The sequence below is a fragment of the Octopus bimaculoides genome, chromosome 6 (genome assembly GCF_046866305.1).
Source record: "Octopus bimaculoides isolate indiv1 chromosome 6, ASM4686630v1, whole genome shotgun sequence".
NCBI classification, from domain to species: domain Eukaryota; kingdom Metazoa; phylum Mollusca; class Cephalopoda; order Octopoda; family Octopodidae; genus Octopus; species Octopus bimaculoides.
In genome coordinates this window covers 98,132,485-98,154,803 of record NC_142933.1, presented here as the reverse complement: position 1 = coordinate 98,154,803, position 22,319 = coordinate 98,132,485, and the positions used below count along the sequence as shown (strand labels likewise).

General features: G+C 39.2%; 1 protein-coding gene across 9 annotated transcripts in view; it reads right to left on the bottom strand.

Moving 5' to 3' along the window:
* Window positions 1-22,319, bottom strand: part of LOC106875144 (lysosomal proton-coupled steroid conjugate and bile acid symporter SLC46A3) — a 42,894-nt gene that overhangs the window by 9,676 nt on the left and 10,899 nt on the right. For 3 of the 9 annotated variants that reach the window (XM_014923142.3, XM_089354340.1, XM_014923143.3), the window contains exons 2-4: window positions 3,787-3,963; window positions 1,759-2,601; window positions 285-527 (exon numbers count right to left, since the gene is read on the bottom strand). In XM_014923142.3, coding sequence (XP_014778628.1) covers window positions 285-527; window positions 1,759-2,566 — 1,051 coding nt within the window. In that variant the 5' untranslated portion in view covers window positions 2,567-2,601; window positions 3,787-3,963. Of the gene's footprint in view, window positions 1-284; window positions 528-1,758; window positions 2,602-3,786; window positions 3,964-17,781; window positions 18,860-20,606; window positions 21,035-22,319 lie in introns of those variants that run through there. The other 6 variants (XM_014923141.3, XM_014923144.3, XM_014923138.3 and 3 more) reach the window with 4 other exon arrangements.

The following is a 22,319-nucleotide window of genomic DNA, read 5'->3' as shown; positions in this document are numbered from 1 at the left end:
AAGTTGACCTGGCGTAAAGAGGGCATGTCATAGAAGAGGTGGTGGCAGTGCTGAAAGGACTGTGGCAAACACAGCTGACTGGATAAATCAAATAATTGATTAGATAGTTGGCAAAAGAAGTGAAATAAAACCAGTGCATGTGTTCATCATTTGTGTAACAACCATCCCAAGATGCAACAAATCTGTTTCATTACACAAATTCAAATCAAGAATCATGCAAACCAAATACAAAAACAGAACTTAAATTATTTTACAAATTTTAAAATTATTAATATTATACCAACCAAAATATATAAGGCGTTTGACTCGAATTAATGACAATGTAATAGAAGCAGCTGCTCTTGAAATCAAACCAGCAATACATAAGAAGAAGTCATTTGGGTTCAAGAATTTCTTTAACAATGGGAGCAAAACTACCAAAGATACTCCTCGAACAGCACTCTCAATTGCCACAAAATATCCGACTTCAATTATAGTTGCTGAGATTGGTGAGTGCCGCAGATACAACAGATTGATGTCCATTTCACCTAAAATGATAAAGACGGTTAAATTAACTTCAATTTGAATTCTATTATTAAAATAATAAACATGTGTCTCACAGCAATGATATGTAATGAAACTAAATGGTAAAAGCAAAATATGATTTTGTTAATAAAATATATTTACAAAACCCATTTTGAAGTTGAAAATAAATACCACAGGCGCAGGAGTGGCTGTGTGGTAAGTAGCTTGCTTACCAACCACATGGTTCCGGGTTCAGTCTCACTGCATGGCACCTTGCGCAAGTGTCTTCTACTATAGCCTCGGGCCGACCAAAGCTCTACATGCCACACCCTGGTACACCAGCTCAACTGGCAGGCTAAAGCACAAAGGGGTAGTGTTGACACTACACCACTAGGTAGGTGGAGGAGCTGCAGCAATGGCCAAGAACAGAGTGAAGGATTCTCAAGAAAACCAACAACCAGTTGTCTGTGACTGAAGGGAACCCACAGATATACATCATAGACCTCAGCTAACAGTCAACATAGACATCTCCATACAGTCTCTTTCCTAAAAGCAAGTAGCTAGGCTTTGGGTTAGCACCCTGTCCCCAGAAAAACCTCAAGCTATGAAAACAGTTCAACATGCAAAAACTTCACAGTAGGCAGGGCAACAGTTGTCTCCATCCAGAGACAGTGACAATGCACAGAAGGTGGCTGCTGACTGATCCAACTGGAGTACTTTGACTGCTTCACCTGACACAGGAGCTCTTTAAGCTTAAGTAAGTATAATGCTAGTTTACTCTTTTACTTGTTTCAGTCATTTGACTGTGGCCATGCTGGAGCACCACCTTTAGTCGAGCAAATCGACCCCGGGATTTATTCTTTGTAAGTCTAGTACTTATTCTATCGGTCTCTTTTGCCGAACCGCTATGTGACGGGGACATAAACACACCAGCATCGGTTGTCAAGCAATGCTAGGGGAACAAATACAGACACACAAACACACATATATACGACGGGCTTCTTTCAGTTTCTGTCTACCAAATCCACTCACAAGGCTTTGGTCAGCCCGAGGCTATAGTAGAAGACACTTGCCCAAGATGCCACGCAGTGGGACTGAACCCGGAACCATGTGGTTGGTAAGCAAGCTACTTACCACACAGCCACTCCTGCGCCTATAAGTTTTTTTTTTAATAAAATGACAGATTTATGAATGATAGATTTTCATCAGTTATGGTAGTTAATATTCAATTAGAAAGAAAAATTATTTGCTCACCCATTATCAAGAACATCATAACTCCAATAACAGTAATTGACAGGAACAAAACAATACGTACATCTGAGTTCCGTGGTTTAGTGATAAATGATATTAAATCCTTAAGGTGTTGAATTTTGAAAATTGTTAACAAATTTTTGTACACGGATTCTCCACTAGTGTTTATATCTTCGATGATAATGATGCAATAAATTATAGCAACAATACAACAGCCAGCCATTAGTACATAGACCCAAACAAAACCAATATATTTTAAAAGGATACCAGACAGAAATACACCTATGGTTCCAGCGAAAAATATCATCGACTCAACAATTCCAATGCGAATAGTACGGAATTTAACATCTGTGACATGAGTGGCATAACTTAAAATAGCCATCAGCATCCCAATGTAGCCTCCCAAAATCCCAGAGAGAAAATAACCCAAAAGAATATACCCTAAGGGTGTATTTTCGAAGTAAGAAACTAATGCACACACACAAAACAACAATACATTTCCTATAATAGGAAGAATGATAACAATTTTGCGACTGACTTTATCACTAAATGGACCAAAAAAGAAACTAACAAATGTAGAAGGAATTAGAAGTACAATGTTGCAGTATAAAATCCATTTTGAAGTTTGTCCTTGTACATAGTTTTCTTCTGAAACAAATGACCCATTGGACAGGACGGAACATATAGATGCATTGAAATTTTGTAAACATATTCGGCTGTAAAGTAAATTTTGAAATACTGTTGCGTTCATAAATTGTGTGAACATGTACAAAAATAGGAGGGGTTCCACAATGGTTTTGATGGAAGGCATCTTGGAGTAAAAGAAAAGCCAACTGTGATATTTCACTGGAAAAGAAAACAAAAAAAAAAGAGATTAGATAAAATTATAAGCATGGACATGTGTGTGTATGTGTATGTGTGTGTGTGTGTGTGTGCCGAAATTTGAAACCAATATTATTTAGGTACAATAATTATAATTTTACCTCTTCTACATATGATAGTGCTTCTACAAAGTGATTAAATGAATACTGATTTTCAATATAAAAGTATTTATTAAATTAAACCAAAATCAAATTTCTCATTCAGAGTGTTAATGTTGTTCCTCTTGATGGAAAGGATTGGCCTGCAAGAACCCTGTGCTGGTGCCACATAAAAAACACTCGTGCCAGTGCCCTGTGCAAGTGTTCATGCTAGTGCTACATTAAAAGCACACGCTATAAAGTGGATGGCATTAGGAAGGACATCCAGCTGTAGAAACCAAGCCAAATCAGGCCAAAACCTGGTGCAGCTCTCCTGCTTGCCATCTTTGGTCAAATCATCCCAATCCATGCCAGTATGGAAAATGGACATTAAAGGATGATGATGATGGTGGTGATAGTTGCAATAATATTGATTAACAATCAATTGTATACAAATGTAACATTATTTCTCACATGTCAGGCAACACTCTAGCTATTACGTAGTAAATCAAGAAAAATATATCTAATAAAATCAGAGTTATCTTGTTTTAGGAAACAGAGAAAGAGATGTACGGAGACAAATTACCAATTGTAACTGACACTCCATTTGTTACGACGATGAGGCTTCCAGTTGATCTCATCAATGGGACAGCCTGCTTGGGAAATTAATATGCAAGTGGCTGAGCGCCCCAGAGATTCATGTGCTCTTAACCTAGTTCTCAGGGAGATTCAGCATGACACAGAATGTGACAAGGCAACCCTTTGAAATACAGGTACTACTTATATATATATATATATATAGCCATCTGGTTCGCCAGTCCTCAGTCAAATCGTCCAACCCATGCCAGCATGGAAAGCGGACGTTAAACGATGATGATGATGATGATGATAATACATATATATATAGGGGAAAAGTATATAGAAACAAAGAAAATGCACATTAGGTATAAAAGTAATGGCTTATTTTTTTTTATAAAAACAAAGATATATACATACAAATAAATGATTTGAGGTGGAATTAAGAAGTATAAAAATCATTATTATGAGTAATTATAGAAAGTTAAAGTCATACCGGCTTCGTCAGAGCTGATCACTGACTCTGAATCAACGCCAATTTCCAAACGGTATTATATATATATATGATGGGTTTCTTTTCATTTCTTTTGACTAAATCCACTCATAAGGCTTTGGTCAACTTGGGGCTATAGTAGAAGACACTTGCCCAACGAACCACACACTGGGACTGGACCTAAAACCATGAGATTGAGAAGTAACCTTCTAACAATCTAGCCTTGCTTGCATCTACAGTAGTATTTAATTGAGAATATTAGTGTGTAATTAAGAAGTATGTAATTGAGAATCTATGACAAGTTTACTTGGTAGGCATTCAACACATCTAAGTATCAACAAACAATGTTCTAATAGGCTACAGGTAGTTCGACCTATTTGTGTATATAAGCCTGACTGATAAGCAGTCATTTAAGTGAGTGGTTTCTATATTGTAATAAGTGTTTCTCTTTGTTTTGAACTATCAAGCATTAAAGGGTGCTTGAAATGATGGTGGTGGTGGTAGTGGTGGTGAAGAAAAAAAATTCAATCCTATATTTTTTATACTTATGTTAAATAGAGGTAGGAGGCATGTTTTTTTCCTTTTGTTTTGTTTAATATATCTATATTGTTTTGTTGAATGTATGTGCTGGCAGCACTCTGTGATGAAGATTGTAATACTGTCAGAAAAAAAACTGGTTCTACTGAGCTTTATTGAAGTTTGTTTACTTTGTCTGTTGACTTATAAGGCTGTCAGCCTTATCATATAATAAGGCAATCAGCAGAGAATTAGAGGAGTGTTTACCATGTGAATATCTGAGCTAGGTATGACATGAAGTGAAAGGAGAGAAATGCCTAGAGAGGTGGTTGTTCTGGTGGTTAGCTTAGTGAAGTGGAGCAGTGTATGTATATATGCTTTTAAGTGTGTAGATGCGTTGGTATGGATTCTTTAATATGTTACTGCAGTAACAAATTGGAAAAGTGCATAACCTAATTCCCAGATCACGTGATGTGCTGTATTCTTGAGGAAAACACTTCATTTCACATTGCTCCATTGCACTCCATTGTAGATGAATTCCAGCAATAGATGAGAAGTTAGCCCTGTTACAGACCAGTTGGTCAGTGTGTGTGTGTGTGTGTAGTGGGAGGTCATCTCATTTATACACCATGGAAACTTGGCTAAGGTCCGGTCTCATAGGTCCTAGAGCTTGACAGACCTAAGACTTAACAAATTAGATAATGTAGTTCCTGATAGACACAAAGCTGGAATGACATAGTTATGGTTGAATAAACTCTTAACTATATAATTTTTTTCCACAACAACACAATGTTTTACTATGTCATCTGATTTATGAAATAATGAGCTTCAATACAAATATATAACATAATCTTATATAACAGCTGAAAACCGAGCCCGCAGAAAAGAAATGACAACCAACAGACCGGATTCAACGTATAGGTGTGACCTCTGCAAACGAGACTGCCACTCTCGCATCGGTCTCTACAGCCACAGGAGGCATTCCATGGTCAGCCATGACCGACGGAGGCCTAAGAATATAACATTCTTTTATACTTCATAAAAAAGTAATTTATCAAACTATGTTATCACTTTAACGAACAGACAAGAGGATGCTGGATCAACATATTCATAAAAAATAAAAATTAGGAAATAAAAGGTATGGAAATGGCTGTGTGGTTAAGAAGTTTGCATGCAATCACATGGGTAAATTTATATGTTGTTGAAGTAAGATAACTGATGTTTCAAGGAAAGACCTTTGATCCAAAAGAAATAAAAGCTAAGTTTTAATTTTAAGTATTTTCTCACTGATGAAGGCTTTGCCTGAAATGTTTTGAAATGTTTCTTATCTTGACTCATCACAGCATATGACCAGGGTCACAAGTTTAAGCATGAAGTAGAACAGGTGAAATTTTTCTTGTGTTTATTTTTTTCTAATTTTACATTTCTTATCTAAAAGTTGGTGCAGCACTATTGTTTGTTGATTACATTGTTATAACATCTAGATTTGACACAAAAATGACAACATTGCTTCATAACATTTATTTTTGTTTTTATCAAACTTATAAAAAAATTTTTTTTAAATGGCATATGCTTGTATAGATATGTTTTATGCCTGAATTTAGCTGAATTTACAAACCATATATGCCCTCACCTCAGTGCCATGTAAAAAGCAACCAGCACACTCTGTACAGTGGTTGGCATTAGGAATGACATTTCAGCCAAAACCAAACCAAATCAGGCTGGAACCTGGTACAGCTCTCCAACTTGCCAACTCTGGCAAACTGTTGAACCGATGCCAGCATGGAAAACAGCACAGTCTTCTCTCTTGCACACTACATTTTATGCCTCTTATACCTGTTTTTTCTCTTAAGACACTTATACTCTGTTGTACTTGCACTTTGACATTACACATCCAACAGATCATGCTTGTTTCATTTTATATGTTACACACACACACACACATATATATATATATATATATATATATATATATATATATATATATATATGCATATATGAACTTGTATTGACCTGTCCAGTTAAGTGAAATTGAGGCCATAAAGGCATGTACTTTTACCCGACCACCCCACACACAATCCATCCCTAACAAACCTCTCCACCACATCGTCTTCCCAAAACCTCCTTCCTCCAAATATGCTCACCATCTGCTGCATTCCTGAGCCCCTCCTCTATCTCTTCTCCATAATATATCCTCCATAGAACCCCTCCTTTCTACCTCTCATTCTCCTTTCGCAATCTTATGAACTTAGCCACCCACTCACCCTATCCAATTCTTGATCCCACTTCACTCACATACACCTCTTGGTAACTTGAGTGTACCCTGCCGTCATCTTCACACTTCTACTGAGGTAGCCATGTATCTTCTTTACTGCAAGACATCTGTTTCTGTCCTTCTGCCCTAACCTCTAACCTGTTATAAAGCCACCTTCCTCATTACTACTTCCCCACTCAGTTGAGGAGTCTTGTAAATTATTTGATGACCTCACTGCTTTTAGTACCACATAAGAAGCACCCATTACACTCTGTAAAGTGGTTGGCATTAGGAAGGGTATCCAACTGTAGAAACCATGCCAAAGCTGACAGCAGAGTTTAGCACTGTCTTCTGACTTTCCAGTTCCTGTCAAACCATCCGACCCATGCCAGCATGGAAAACAGACATTAAATGATGGTGAAGATGATGATAGGTTTCTACACAAGTTTCTGTCAACCAAATTCCCTCACAATGCATTAGCTGGCTGAGCGTTGAAGTAGAAGACACTTGCCCAAGATACTTTGCAGTAGGATTGTAACTGAAACCATGTAATGTTGAATATGAACTTTTTAACCATACAGCCTATGAATATCACATTAAATAATGTGGCCTAGTGTACACTAGGCTAAGGAAAAAAACCCAAAACAAAAAAGTAAGAGATCATTGTGGCTGGAATGCCTTTGATCATAAGGTTACTTATCTAGGACAGACCTGGGGCTAAACAACAGCAACAATTAAAACAACAATAACTGAACTCTTGCAGTTTGTAATGACTGGGCATTGAGATTTGGTTTTGAGGAGATGGGTTTAAGGAGATGAGTTTAAGGAGATGGGTTCATTCATGCTATTTTGAAGAGCATTCATTAGCTGTGTAGAAGGTCTTGAGATTATTTCCAATTTTTTCTGGGAACTGGTACATTGCATATTTTTAGATAAGATAGGTCTGTCACAGTGATTTACAGTAGAGTGATAGGATTTGAAGAGTATCTGATTGCAAAAATAATTGTTCCAGCATTATGCACATGCACAAATCATATTATCTTTATAATAGAAAGAGACAGGAAAAAAAGAAAAATACTGACTAGATAAAAAAAAAAAACCCAAATAAATATAAACAGCAAAAAGTGGTGATGGGCAGAATTATTAGCTTGTCGGGTAAAATGGTAAGTGGCATGCCTTGTAGCCTTTTGCCTTTTGAGTTCAAATTCTGCCAAGAAAATTTCCCTTTCATCCCTTCGGGGGTTGATAAAATAAAGTACTAGTCAAACATTGAAATTGATGTAATTGACTCGCCCCGTTCCCCTTTGAAAATCGCTGTCCTCGTACTCTGCAATAGCCTGGTGTCCTGTTCAGGGGGAATGTTGTGATCTTGGTCACTTATCAGCCATGGAAACCAGATAACCAGCCTTATGAGTCCTATGGCTCAAGAAGGAAAAGAAAAACAAAACAGTAAAAGTAGAGCAGAATGTGATGTCAAGAAACTGGTTAATAAAGAACCTATTTATCTGAATGTTGTTTCTCATGCTCTTTGGACATACCATGCTTTATCTATAAAGCTTAAAGTTTACACTGGCCATATCATCTTCAAGAGCATGAATAACATTAACAAAGCAAATATTTTCATTAGAAAATATAGAGAATTTACTGGCAATCTTGTTTTAGATACAGAAATAATTTTATTTTAAATAAATTTCAAGAATATTATATTGTATACAGACATACACGTAGGTGGCTGTGTGGTAAGAAGTTTGTTTCCCAGCCACATGGTTCTGGGTCCAGTCCCACTGCTTGGCACTTGGGTGTCTTCTCCTATAGACTTGGACTGACCAAAGTTTTGTGAGTTGATCTGGTAGATGGAAACTCAAAGAATACCAACATGTGTGTGTGAGTCTTTATGTCTGTTTTCCCCCACCACTGCTTGACAACCAGTGTTGGTGTGTTTGCATTCCCACAACTTAGCAATTTGGCAAAATGAGTACCAGGATTGATTCATTCGACTAAAAATTCAAGGTCATGTCCCAGCATGACCGCAGTCTAATGACTAAAATGAGTAAAAGATCAAAGATAAAGCTACCAGTCGCTTACATAAGCATAAAACCAGGAATTTTAGAGGTTGAGTGTCATGGCACTCCATTGGTTACGAGGACAATGGTTCCAATTGATCCGATCAACGGAACAGCCTGCTCATGAAATTAACGTGCAAGTGACTGAGTACTCCACAGACACGTGTACCCTAAGCATAGTTCTCGGGGAGATTCAGCATGACACAGAGTATGACAAGGCTGACCCTTTGAAATACAGGTACAACAGAAACAGAAAGAAATAGTGAGAGAAAGTTGTGGTGAAAGAGTACAGCAGAGTTCGCCACCATCCCCTGCCAGAGCCTTGTGGAGCTTTAGGTGTTTTCACTCAATAGACACTCATTTTTTAAATGAGACTATTTAAAGTTATTGAAAGTAAGAACTATTCTTAGGTATTATTAAGTGTTATTCTCACAGTGCTTATTTAATCATATTCATAGTAGTTTATTGAATGTATATATAACTTTATGAACACAACAACAAAGACTTATTCTTTTGTTGTTGATTAATTTGTGTTTTGATGTAAGAATTTGGTAGATTTCTTCAATGCAAGATTCACATCTTTTGTTCTCAATGCAATAAAATTTTGCTCAGCTAATTATTTCCCACTCAAGATTATAATCCTTATTTTGATCCTTAATCACCCAAATTAGTTTACTTAGACTGGTGCTAACCTCATTTTTCTTATCCCTAAAGGTGTTTTCATGATTAGCTATCCTTCTTTTTATATAATTTTTTGTAGAACCTATATAGTAGGTCCCTCAGATATTACCTTACATTCATATATTACCCTTTTTCCCTACAAAAAGAATTTAATGGACATCGTTTTCCTTTGGCACACACACACACATATATATTTACACTGAGCTTCTTTCAGCTTCCACTGGCCAAATATATATATCCATATATGTTACAAATAACATTAGTCAAACAACTTGTACCTATGTTCGTACCACAATATGGTTAAAAATTCAGTTTGTGATGGTTAATTCCTGCTGGTCTCACATCTTAATTATGATATCTCTGATTTCAGAGTTGTCATAATCATCACATATTTCTGAACACACAAGGCATCAGTTACAGCTGTTCTGGAAGGGACTGGGATAATAAAAAAAAACAAAACAATTATTCAATGATATCTATCACTTTGTGATATCTGTTCTCATATCTTTGTTACATATTACAAAACTGGAACAAATGGGTATGAAATCCAAATTGGAGAATGCCTTATGTCCCATCAAATATATTTGTAGTGAAACTACCTATCGCCATTAGATACAAAACTGCTATCGCCATTCTTCTCATTTAAATATAAACAAACGCGAGCGTAGCAGAGAACATCTCTTTGTCATCACGTGACTGATCATTATTCGAATCGGCAACTTCTTCGAACCGTTCCCGCCAGAACGCAAACTGACCAATCACAGCCCTTAATAAGGTCACGTAATAGTGTTTTTCTACTCCCGTCTGGGAGCCCCCTTAACGCCTTAAATAGAGCAACTCATACCCAGCAAATTGGTCTCGGTTCAGTTTTTCTTAGAGACTGTTCCGTGTACCACACGACAGCAGCAGCAACAATCAGCCAGCGACCACTTCAACAGCTTCGTCCAGCCAACGATGACCACCGCCGTCGCCACATCAGCAACACGAGTCTATGACTACTACTAACCAGCATCAATCTCCACCAGCGTCTACACGACTTTCTATGTACACCAAACCAAACCACCGCGGCACATCTCTCTCTTCGATTCTGTTAGGTGACTCAGCTTCACCACGATAAATAAACAGACAAGAATTTCAGCCAGCGACGAACATCTGTATAACAAGAATCATGGCCCGGCATCGATGCCACGACATCACAACTAGTGATCAGCTCTGCCACACTCACAGCCTCAACTCACTTCACATACAGACTCATACTATTGTGTACTAAAGAACTGGTATAATTGCTCACGTGTTATTGACTCTCTTTCCATCTGCTGTAATAACTCACATACACACACATGTATCACTCACATACACACTTTTCTTTGTATGACGGCCTGTCTTTGATTATGTTCTTATATGTCGCATTCATCCACTCTCACACAGACATACATCTTTAACGCCATAATAAATATTTCTGTTATTCATCTAATACGGTTGTGGTCTTACATTACTGGTCATCTATGTTATCGTCATATAACATATCATGTATATCATTATTGATATATATTATTGTGTGTTCGACCGTGTGACCCGTTTAAATAAAAGGAGTCCTCTGTTTTTCCATTCGTCACCATTTCTCCTTTTTGAGTTCGCACGGTCGTTCCTTACATATTTGTAGGTGCTATATAACAGATTCATGACCAAGGACTGAAACTTGAATCTTCATTTTCATTTCCTTTGTTCTTTTATTGCACACTTGAAATTCATACATTTAAACCTGTCAGAAATTACACTGACCTAATATAGCTTTGAACCAGATTTATATTGACAATCAATGACAAAAACAAGCAGTTTGTCTTGGTAGCTCTAGACAGCATTTTATCAGGACTAGTTTTTACACATATACTAACAAGCTTCTTCCATGCAGACCTTGAACCCTTTACCTTCTTCCTCCCATACACTTATTCACAGACTACTGTATGAATAAATACAGGTATACCAACTACTATACAACATAAATCCTTGATTCATTAAAATTATCTCTGCCTTGAGTGGATGTATAATAATTGCAAAATGGCAATTAAACCCAGCTCCATTTGAGAAGGCAAGATAATCTCAAGACTCAACACTTCTCCAAAAATGACATGCCATTAAGGAAAAGGATAAGCTGGTTGTCTGGAGAAAGAAGGACAGTTGTGGATGTGTGCTTCTGGTTCAATAGCCATCATCATCATCATCATCATCATCATCGTTTAACGTCCGCTTTCCATGCTAGCATGGGTTGGACGATTTGACTGAGGACTGGTGAAACCGGATGGCAACACCAGGCTCCAATCTAATTTGGCAGAGTTTCTACAGCTGGATGCCCTTCCTAATGCCAACCACTCAGAGAGTGTAGTGGGTGCTTTTACGTGTCACCCGCACGAAAAGGGCCACGCTCGAAATGGTGTCTTTTATGTGCCACCCGCACAAGCCAGTCCAGGGGCACTGGCAATGATCTTGCTTGAAAATCCTACGGGAGCCAGTCAGGCAGTACTGGCAACGGCCACGCTCAAAATGGTGCATCTCATGTGCCACCCGCACAAGAGCCAGTCAAGGGGCACTGGCAACGATCTTACATGGCTTGCCGGGTCTTCTCACGCACAGCACATTTCCAAAGGTCTCGGTCAGTAGTCATCGCCTCGGTGAGGCCCAATGTACGAAGGTCTTGCCTCACCACCTCAGCCCAGGTCTTCCTGGGCCTACCTCTTCCACGGGTTCCCTCAACTGTTAGGGTGTGGCACTTTTTCACGCAGCTATCCTCATCCATTCTCACCACATGTCCATACCAGCGCAATCGTCTCTCTTGCACACCACAACTGATGCTTCTAATGTTCAGCTTTTCTCTCAAGATACTTACACTCTGACGGGTATTCACATTGACGTTACACATCCAACGGAGCATACTGGCTTCATTCCTTGCGAGCTTACGTATGTCCTCAGCAGTTACAGCCCATGTTTCACTGCCATGTAGCATGGCTGTTCGTACACATGCGTCATACAGTCTGCCTTTTACTCTGAGTGAGAGTCCCTTTGTCGCCAGCAGGGGTAAGAGCTCTCTAAACTTTGCCCAGGCTATTCTTATTCTAGCAGCTACACTTTCAGCGCACCCACCCCCACTACTAACTTGGTCGCCCAGATAGCGGAAGCTATCGACTACCTCTAGTTTTTCACCCTGGAATGAGATAGAAGTTGTTTCCTGTTTGTTTACAGTCTTTATTGCACCTGAACATCTGCCACAAACAAAAACTAACTTCCTAGTTAACCTGCCTTTGATGTTGCTGCACTTCTTATGTGTCCATAGCTTGCACCGGGTACATCTTATAGAGTTATTACCTACTCCTTTTCTACATACTGAGCAGGGCCATCTACCTGAAGGGCTTTGTGTTTTATCTACCTTCCTACTTATTAGGATTTTGGTTTTAGCTAGGTTGACTCTAAGGCCCTTCAATTCTAGACCTTGCTTCCACACCTGAAACTTCTCCTCTAGTTCTGATAGTGACTCCGCAATTAGGGCAAGGTCATCAGCATAGAGGAGCTCCCAGGGGCAACCTGTTTTGAACTCCTCTGTGATTGCCTGGAGGACTATGATAAATAAGAGGGGGCTGAGGACAGAACCTTGGTGGACCCCTACCTCTACCCGGAATTCATTGCAGTACTCATTTCCAACCCTCACCTTACTGGCAGCATCTCTGTACATGGCTCGCACAGCTCTCACTAACCATTCTTCTATCCCAAGTTTCCTCATTGACCACCAGATAAGGGATCGGGGGACCCTGTCAAAGGCTTTCTCCATGTCAACGAAAGCCAGGTACAGAGGTTTATCCTTAGCTAGGTATTTCTCCTGCAGCTGTCTCACTAGAAATAAGGCATCAGTAGTGCTTTTACCTGGCACGAACCCAAACTGCATCTCATCTAAATTGATTCGCTCCCTAATTAGTTGGGCTATGACCCTCTCTGTAACTTTCATAACCTGATCTAATAGCTTGATGCCTCTGTAATTATTTGTATCTAAAGCGTCACCTTTACCTTTGTAGCAGTTGACTATGATGCTGCTACACCAGTCATTGGGTATGACTCCTTCGTGTATCACCTGGTTCGTAATACGGGTGACTAGGCTATAGCCAACACTGCCAGATATTTTGAGCATCTCTGCAGTGATTCCTGATGGGCCGGGGGCTTTCCCGGTCTTTCATCAGCATGATAATTGTCCAACCTTATCTCCAATAGCAGAAGAATCTAGACTTATACAGAAAATAATAGAATGCATTTGAAGTGCAGGTAATTTGCATAATTTAGATGAAAATGAGCCAAGAGAAATAATTGGGTTGCCAGTATACCAGACAAGAAAAATTTAGTGTAAACAGACTGTTACTCACAAAACAAACTTTTGCATTTTTTGTCAATTGGTCATAGTTGTCATTTATTGACAAAGTAATTAAATCAAGTCAGCAATAAGTTATTGACTACCTTTCGTCATTTCAGTAAATAAATACACCCAGTTATTATTTACTTGTTATGTACTGTCGGACACATGAGTTTTTAGCAGTTATGATGAAATAGTAAAAAGGAGATTCATTCGTTTCTCTACTTTTACTTGTAAAACATTGTAAGCATTGTAAGCTGGGGTATACTGTCCTGAAGGGTTTTTAGCCAAACAAAATAACTGCAATATTTAGATCTGATATTTATTCTATTGATACTCTGAAAGTGTAGCTGCTAGAATAAGAATAGCCTGGGCAAAGTTCAGAGAGCTCTTACCTTGGGCACGTTGGGCAAGTGTCTTCTACTATAGCCTCAGGCCGACCAAAGCCCATCGTATATATGTATATATATATATATATGTGTGTGTGTATATGTTTGCGTGTCTGTGTTTGTTCCCCCAACATCGCTTGACAACCGATGTTGGTATGTTTACATCCCCGTAACTTAGCAGTTCAGCATAAGAGACCGATAGAATAAGTACTAGGCTTGCGGTTGATTTGCTCAACTAAAGGTGGTGCTCCAGCATGGCCGCAGTCAAATGACTGAAACAAGTAAAAGAGTAATATGTTAATAAATTGATGTTTATCTGTTAAAACTCTCCATTTTCTTCTTATCATTTATATATACATATATATATGTATATATATGTGTATGTATGTATATATATATATATATATATATATATATATATATATATATATATATATACTTTATTTAAAAGCAGCAGAAATATAACAAAAAAACCGTTACTCTGAGTTTCACATTCCCGTTCATCGGACAGTTTTGTTAGAAAACTGTCCGATGAACGGGAACGTGAAACTCAGAGTAACGGTTTTTTTGTTATATTTCTGCTGCTTTTAAATAAAGCATATTACTCTACCTCTGGTATTTGAGTACTCTTTTTTCCACCTTGTTGCATATTTCATGTGCTTACTCCGGTATATATATATATATATATATATAAGAAGGGTTTCCTTCAGTTACCATCTACCAAATCTACTCACTCGGCTTGATCAGTATGGGACTATAATAGAAGACACTTTCCCAAGGTGCCATGCAGTGGGATTGAACCCGGAACCATGTGGTTGGTAAGCAAGCTACTTACCATAGAACTACAAAATAAATCATTAATTCTTTCAATTGCAATATTTCTTTATCACAAAAATAAAGTTTTTGTATTATTTCACTAACAATGATCAATGTTTCGTCTTAGAAATTTAGTTACACAATTATAAAGTCTACTCTAATATTCTCCATTTAATAAGCGTATGTGTCATCATCATCGTTTAACGTTTGCTTTCTATGCTAGCATGGGCTGGACGATTTGACTGAGGACTGGCGAACCCGATGGATACACCAGGCTCCAATCTGATTTGGCAGAGTTTCTACAGCTGGATGCCCTTCCTAACGCCAACCACTCCGAGAGTGTAGTGGGTGCTTTTACATGCCACTGGCACGAAGGCCGGTCAGGCAGTACTGGCAACAGCCGCGCTCAAAATGGTGTATTTTACGTGCCACCGACACAGGAGCCAGTCCAGCGGCACTGGCAACGATCTCGCTTGAATGTCTTTATACGTGCCAGTGCCATCACGATTTCACTTTCGCTTGCCCTAACAGGTCTTCGCAAGCCGAGTTAGTGTCCATACTTCTATATACATGTGTACATGTATTCTAACACATTTGCATACATGTGTGTGTGTGTGTGACTTGGTTATGTGCTCCTATTCACATCAAAGTTTAATGTCAAAACATCCATACTTCTTACATATCAACCACTTCTCTTTATTATCCCTTTACTGGCTTCTTCTCTCTGACACACACACTCGTTTTCACAATGAATGACATGATTTGACAGTCGCACATAACATACTGAAATATCTTGTTACTGTAGTTTTGTTTTGTTTTGTTTTATGTGCTGAGTAAAACATAAAGTTAGTGAAGTTAATGTTTAATCGGGGCTGCCCTGAGAGCTTTCGCTTTAAGAAAAATCCCTGGAATTTAGCTTTGTGGTTTTTCTCTTAGCCGGTTTTATAATAATCATCAAATTGGTTGATGATTATTATAAAATGTAAATAAAGCTATATAACAAGACATCTTTAAAAAAAAACAAGTCCTTTCAGCTAGTATATCAATTAAGTTCCTTTGACTAAACCATAAAACAACACACACACACACACCTGTGCACACATACACACACATCACAACCCCATTGATTATATTGTAACATATATCAGAAGTTGCTTTTAATTTACTGCTTAACGTACACTGTACTGTATGAAACCAAAGATACAATGACATCTTATATTGCTATTTTGCACTGTTGTTGCAATTGTTGGCTAGTCATTGAAAGTTTGGTGCGTCAATGGTATCAGGCTGTAGTAATATATCATCATCATCATCATTTAACGGCCGTTTTCCATGCTAGCATGGGTTGGACGGTTTGACTGAGGACTGGCGAACCAGAAAGCTGCACCAGGCTCCAATCTGCTCTGGGAGAGTTTCTACAGCTGGATGCCCTTCCTAACACCAACCACTCGTGAGTGTAGTGGGTGCTTTTATGTGCCACCGGTATGAGGGCCAGTCAGGCAGTACTGGTAATGGCCACGCTCAAATGGTGTTTTTTACGTGCCACCTGCACAGGAGCCAGTCCAGTGGCACTGGCAACAACCTCGCTTGAATATTTTTTCACGTGCCACCAGCACAAGTGCCAGTAAGGTAACACTGGTAATGATCATGCTCGAATGGTGCTTTTTACGTGCCACTGGCATGAAAGCCAGTCAGCTGCTCTGGCAACGATCACGCTCAGATGGTGCTCTTACCACTCCACAAGCATGGATGCCAGTCATCGAATTTGCTTTCGATTTCACTTGCCTCAACAGGTCTTCGCAAGCAGAGTTTAGTGTCCAATGAAGGAAAGGTACGCATAAGTGGGCTGGTTACACCCACTGGCATAGGGCACGGGTTATGGTCTCACTAGGCTTTCTGGGTCTTCTCATGCACAGCATAATTCCAAAGGTCTTGGTCATTAGTCATTGCCTCAGTGAGGCCTAATGTTCGAAGGTTGTGCTTCACCACCTCTTCCCAGGTCTTCCTGGGTCTACCTCTTCCACAGGTTCCCTCAACAGCTAGGGTGTAGCACTTTTTCACACAGCTATCCTCATCCATTCTCGCCACATGACCATACCAGCGCAGTCATCTCTCTTGCACACCACATCAGATGCTTCTTAGGTCCAACTTTTCTCTCAAGGTACTTACACTCTGTCGAGTATGCACACTCACATTACACATCCAGCGGAGCATACTGGCTTCATTCCTTGCAAGCTTACGCATGTCCTCAACAGTCACAGCCCGTTTCATGATCTTATGGCCTTCAAGCAGGCTATCCACATGCTAGAAATAACAGCCAAATCTCACACAAACTTTGTTTCCTTTTAATTGATATTTTTAATAAAATTTTCGACATATAGGCGCAGGAGTGGCTGTGTGGTAAGTAGCTTGCTTACCAACCACATAGTTCTGGGTTCAGTCCCACTGTGTGGCACCTTGGGCAAGTGTCTTCTACTATAGCCTCGGGCCGACCAAAGCCTTGTAAGTGGATTTGGTAGACGGAAACTGAAAGAAGCCTGTCATATATATGTTTATATACATGTGTGTGTTTGTGTGCCTGTGCTTGCCCCCCACCCCACCAACATCGCTTGACAACCGATGCTGGTGTGTTTACGTCCCTGTAACTTAACGGTTCGGCAAAAGTGACCGATAGAATAAGTACTAGGCTTACAAAGAATAATTCCTGGGGTCGATTTGCTCGACTAAAAGCAGTGCTCCAGCATGACCGCAGTCAAATGACTGAAACAAGTAAAAGAGAGAAGAGAAAAGAGATATATGCTGCAATAAAATAATGAAAGAAATATGTAATCAATCTAATGTCTACACATATACATACATATATATTCACATATACAAAACAATTCTAACTTGCTTATAATCATGTTCATCATTGCCTTGATTGTCATCACCAACAGAGTAGTCAACATCGTCACTCACAGAACTACAAATCCTGTGGGGTGGGGTCAGCTTCGTACTAGTGGACAAGGGAATAATCCATGAGAAGGAGGTGTGGTAGTGCAGGTTTTAGTAGAGGACCAGTATGGTTAGTAATTTCTAGTAGGAGGAAAAGGGTAAAGATCCCTTTTGGTCATGAATGACCATGAGATTGCACCTAGAAAGTTCCCCTCCAAGGTACAAGTCCGGGCAAATTTGTTTATGGTAGACCAGCATACCAGCCTACCCTTTCCATGTTATCCAAGGGAAAAGCAAAGACTGATACAGCAAAGCATTCGATAGAGTATGTATGTATGTGCCAAAAAGTTTGTGAGATTTAGCTGTTATTTCTAGCTTGTGGATAGCCTACTCGAAGGCTGCAGAATCAGGATGGGAGAGGGTTGTTGTAATTTTAATTTTTTTTTTTTTTTTTGACAAACAATATTTCTTCAGAATCATAATTTCCGTATTTTTCTACGTATTTCGACAGAAAAAAATTTCTGAAAAAAGTGAAAGATGAAGAAATTGGTGGGGGGGGGGGGGGGGGGGATTGAAATTTTGAAATTGCAATTTTTGCGAATTTTTTTTCAGAATCATAGTCTCCCATAACCGAAAACGTGGGTTTCCGTGAAAAAAAAAAATTCAAAGTGTGTGTGTGTGTGTGGGGGGGGGGGGGGGGTCACGTCTCCGCCGTGTACGCCGTCTTCTGTACGTGTCCGTAACTTAGCGGTTCCGCTAAAGAGTTTGATAGAATTAATATTAGACTTTAAAAAAGTCATGGGGTCGATTTTTCTCGACTAAAACTCAAGGCGGTGCCCTAACACGGCCGCAATACAATAGCCGAAGCAAATAAAAGATGACTTGGAATATATTATCTTAATGTGTCCTTAATTTTATAAGACGCTTGAGGTATATGGTTTAAGGCAGAATTAGTTGTTAATTCATGTAGGTCGAGGAACCACATTAAGGCCTCCCAACCGAAATGTCGTCTGCAGGTCATTATTTAACATCCTCCTGCGCATGCGCAATGGAACAGACGCTTTAAGAAAATATCCGGGTGAGATGAGCAGGAGGCGATTTTTCCCCCACGAGAGTTCCGGACACCTGTAATGTACTCATTTGCATACAGCCAATCAGAGGTCCCCTTGACCTTGTCAAGTTAACAAACACACTCTACCAAATAAACTCAAGACTAAGAGTAGTGTTGTAAATCGACCGATCGCCAGGTTATGTCCGATTTTAGGAGACAAGTAATTAGATAGATTTGCATCTATACTTGTTATCGGATTTTGTTAGGGCTCCATACGGTAAAGATGTGGATGGGGAAAATGTGGGTAGAGGGTGATGTGCTAGCAACCCTCTCCCTTACTGTTTTACAAAGTAAACAACAATACAATTATGCAGAGGCACGACAGGCCAGCAACAGGCATGCAGGCAGACAGACAGATACTTCACTAGCAGTGAGCACTTTCACTTCTGACAGCTAATAGCATGATAGTGCCTATTATTCTTTTGGTTAATGTTTACAAATCAGTAAAAATAGTGCAATTATTCTTTTCTACTCTAGCTACAAGGCCCGAAAGTTTGGGGGACTGGCCCAGTCGATGAGATCGCACCAGTACGCAACTGGTATTTAATTTATCGACCCCGAAAGCGACGGCGTTTTGTTCAGCCGGTCAACCAGATTCGGTTCTCACTGACTTTGGATTACGGAATTCTTGTTGAGAATAGATTTCGTTGCAGGCTTTTGGTGGCCTAGAAGAGGTTAGAAGGGTTAAGTGGCAAAGACATTATTCCGGCTTAGCGAAGGCATCAGGTAAATCTGCTGTCACTCACAGAAAAACTATTGTTTTACCGTGAGAAAAGTGCTGTTAAGTAAAGATTGGCTATCGAGGATCGAATCCACGCCATGCCTGCATGAACTACTACTACTACACACACACATATATATATATATATATACACACACACACAGAGAAATGTGTGTGTGTGTATGACACAAGATGCGGACGACCTATTGCAATATACTCTGCAATGTGTGGTAGCGTGTGCGTACGTCGTCTAAAAGTCCGTAAGTCAGGAAAAAGATGCACTTGTATATCTGTCAATGGAGTCGGTTTCGAGCTAAGGATACATCGGAATCACCCTTAGCGCGAAACCGAGTTCAAATTCCGCCGAGGTTGATTTTGCCTTTCATCCTTTCGGGGTCGATTAAATAAGTACCAGTTACGCACTGAGATCGACTTAATCCGTTTGTCTGTCCTTGTTTGTCCCCCTCTCTGTGTAGCTCCTTGTGGGCAGTAAAGATATAAGATCGGCCGTGATGGATATATAATATTGTACACTTCGGATAATATACCCACTCTATTGGCAGATATACGAGGGCATTTTTTCCTGACTTAGGGACTCTTAGACGACTTACACACACACATACACACATATTCTTTTCTACTCTAAGCACAAGGCCCGAAATTTTGGGGGAGGGGGCCAGTCGATTAGATCGACCCCAGTACGCAACTGGTACTTAATTTATCGACTCCGACGGAATCTGAACTCATAACACAAAGACAGACGAAATACTGCTAAGCATTTCGTCCGTCGTGCTAACGATTCTGCCAGCACGCCGCCTTACACACAGACGTATTATGAAAGACAAATAGTTTCAACGATATTGAAGTAGACTTTTGTTGTTACACAAACGGTTTGTCGAAAATGTTCATACCCATCAGAGATTATAATAAAAAAATTTAAAAACCTACCACGCTTGTAAGTCATTTTTGTTTCGTCGATTGAATTTCCCTCTATTTTCTCTTCTCAGCCAATAAAAAGCGACATACGACTATGTAAACTCCCTTCTTTGTTTTGTGTATCCCGCTCTGATGGAATTCTGCTTTATGTACGCCAAATAACCCCTCATAACTTCTTTTATTTTAGGGGGATTTTCAGAAAATTTTTACGTAGGAATTCATACAATTGTGCGAAAATAAAAAATAAAAAAATTGTGCATGATTTAAAGGCTATTTAACTATTATTTTTAGCACATCTGACGACCACCTTATACCCTCCCCGCTTGATGTTTTTCGATATCTTTCTCCCCATAAACACATTTAATGGTTTATTGCTGGGATTTAAGCTAAAAATTCGGAGTGTCTGTATTTTAAACTGTGATTTTAAAATAATTCCCCCACCCACATTTTTTTAATAAATGTAGGCGCAAGAGTGGCTGTGTGGTAAGAAGCTGGTGCGAGCTGGCAGAAACGTTAGCACGCGGGCGAAATGCTTAGCGGTATTTCGTCTGCCGTTGCGTTCTGAGTTCAAATTCCGCCGAGGTCGACTTTACCTTTCATCCTTTCGGGGTCGATAAATTAAGTACCAGTTACGCACTGGGTCGATGTAATCGACTTAATCCCTATGTCTGTCCTTGTTTGCCCCTCTATGTTTAGCCCCTTGTGGGCAATAAAGAAATAAGAAGCTTGCTTTCCAACCACATGGTTCCGAGTTCAATCCCACTGCATGGCACCTTGGGCAAGTGCTTTCTACTATAGAATCGGGCGAACCAAAGCCTTGTGAGTGGATTTGGTAGACAGAAACTGAAAGAAGCCCATCGCATATATAAATATATATATATTATATATAGTTGAAATGGATCTTTTTTAAAACGGGGGCCACATTTTTCATTAATGTTTTACGTAGTGCTTTTGGTACCGAAAGACTTTCAAACTTCGTATACTTATCTATTTTGTGTTATAGAACAGAAAAATATTTTTGTATTCGAATTTATTTCATGTAAAAAATTGTCTTATTTCGATAATTTCAACCAATCACTGACGTCCATTCAGCCGATATACATTAAGTGCCGACTACATAAACAAACGATTCTTCGTTTTATTTGCTTTTTTCATTTTAAATTTGCTTTAACCCTAACCCTAACTCTAACCCTAGGGTCGACCTCGGCGGAATTTGAACTCAGAACGCAACGGCAGACGAAATACCGCTAAGCATTTCGCCCGCGTGCTAACGTTTCTGCCAGCTCGCACCAGCTTCTTACCACACAGCCACTCTTGCGCCTACATTTATTAAAAAAATGTGGGTGGGGGAATTATTTTAAAATCACAGTTTAAAATACAGACACTCCGAATTTTTAGCTTAAATCCCAGCAATAAACCATTGTTTCAGAATCGTTTGTTTATGTAGTCGGCACTTAATGTATATCGGCTGAATGGACGTCAGTGATTGGTTGAAATTACAGAAATACGACAACTTTAACATGGAATAATTTATGGATTTCTTTTTTTTTAAAGAAGACTAAAAGAAAAAGATGTTTTATATGACACATTCTACCAGTGTTCCAAGTTTCAAAGTGTTTCGTTAATGAAAAATGTGGCCCCCGTTTTAAAAAAGATCCGTTGAAATTTTCAGAACAACAAAAGACGAACACAGGTGTATGAACAACAAGCAAGTGTATTAGTTTG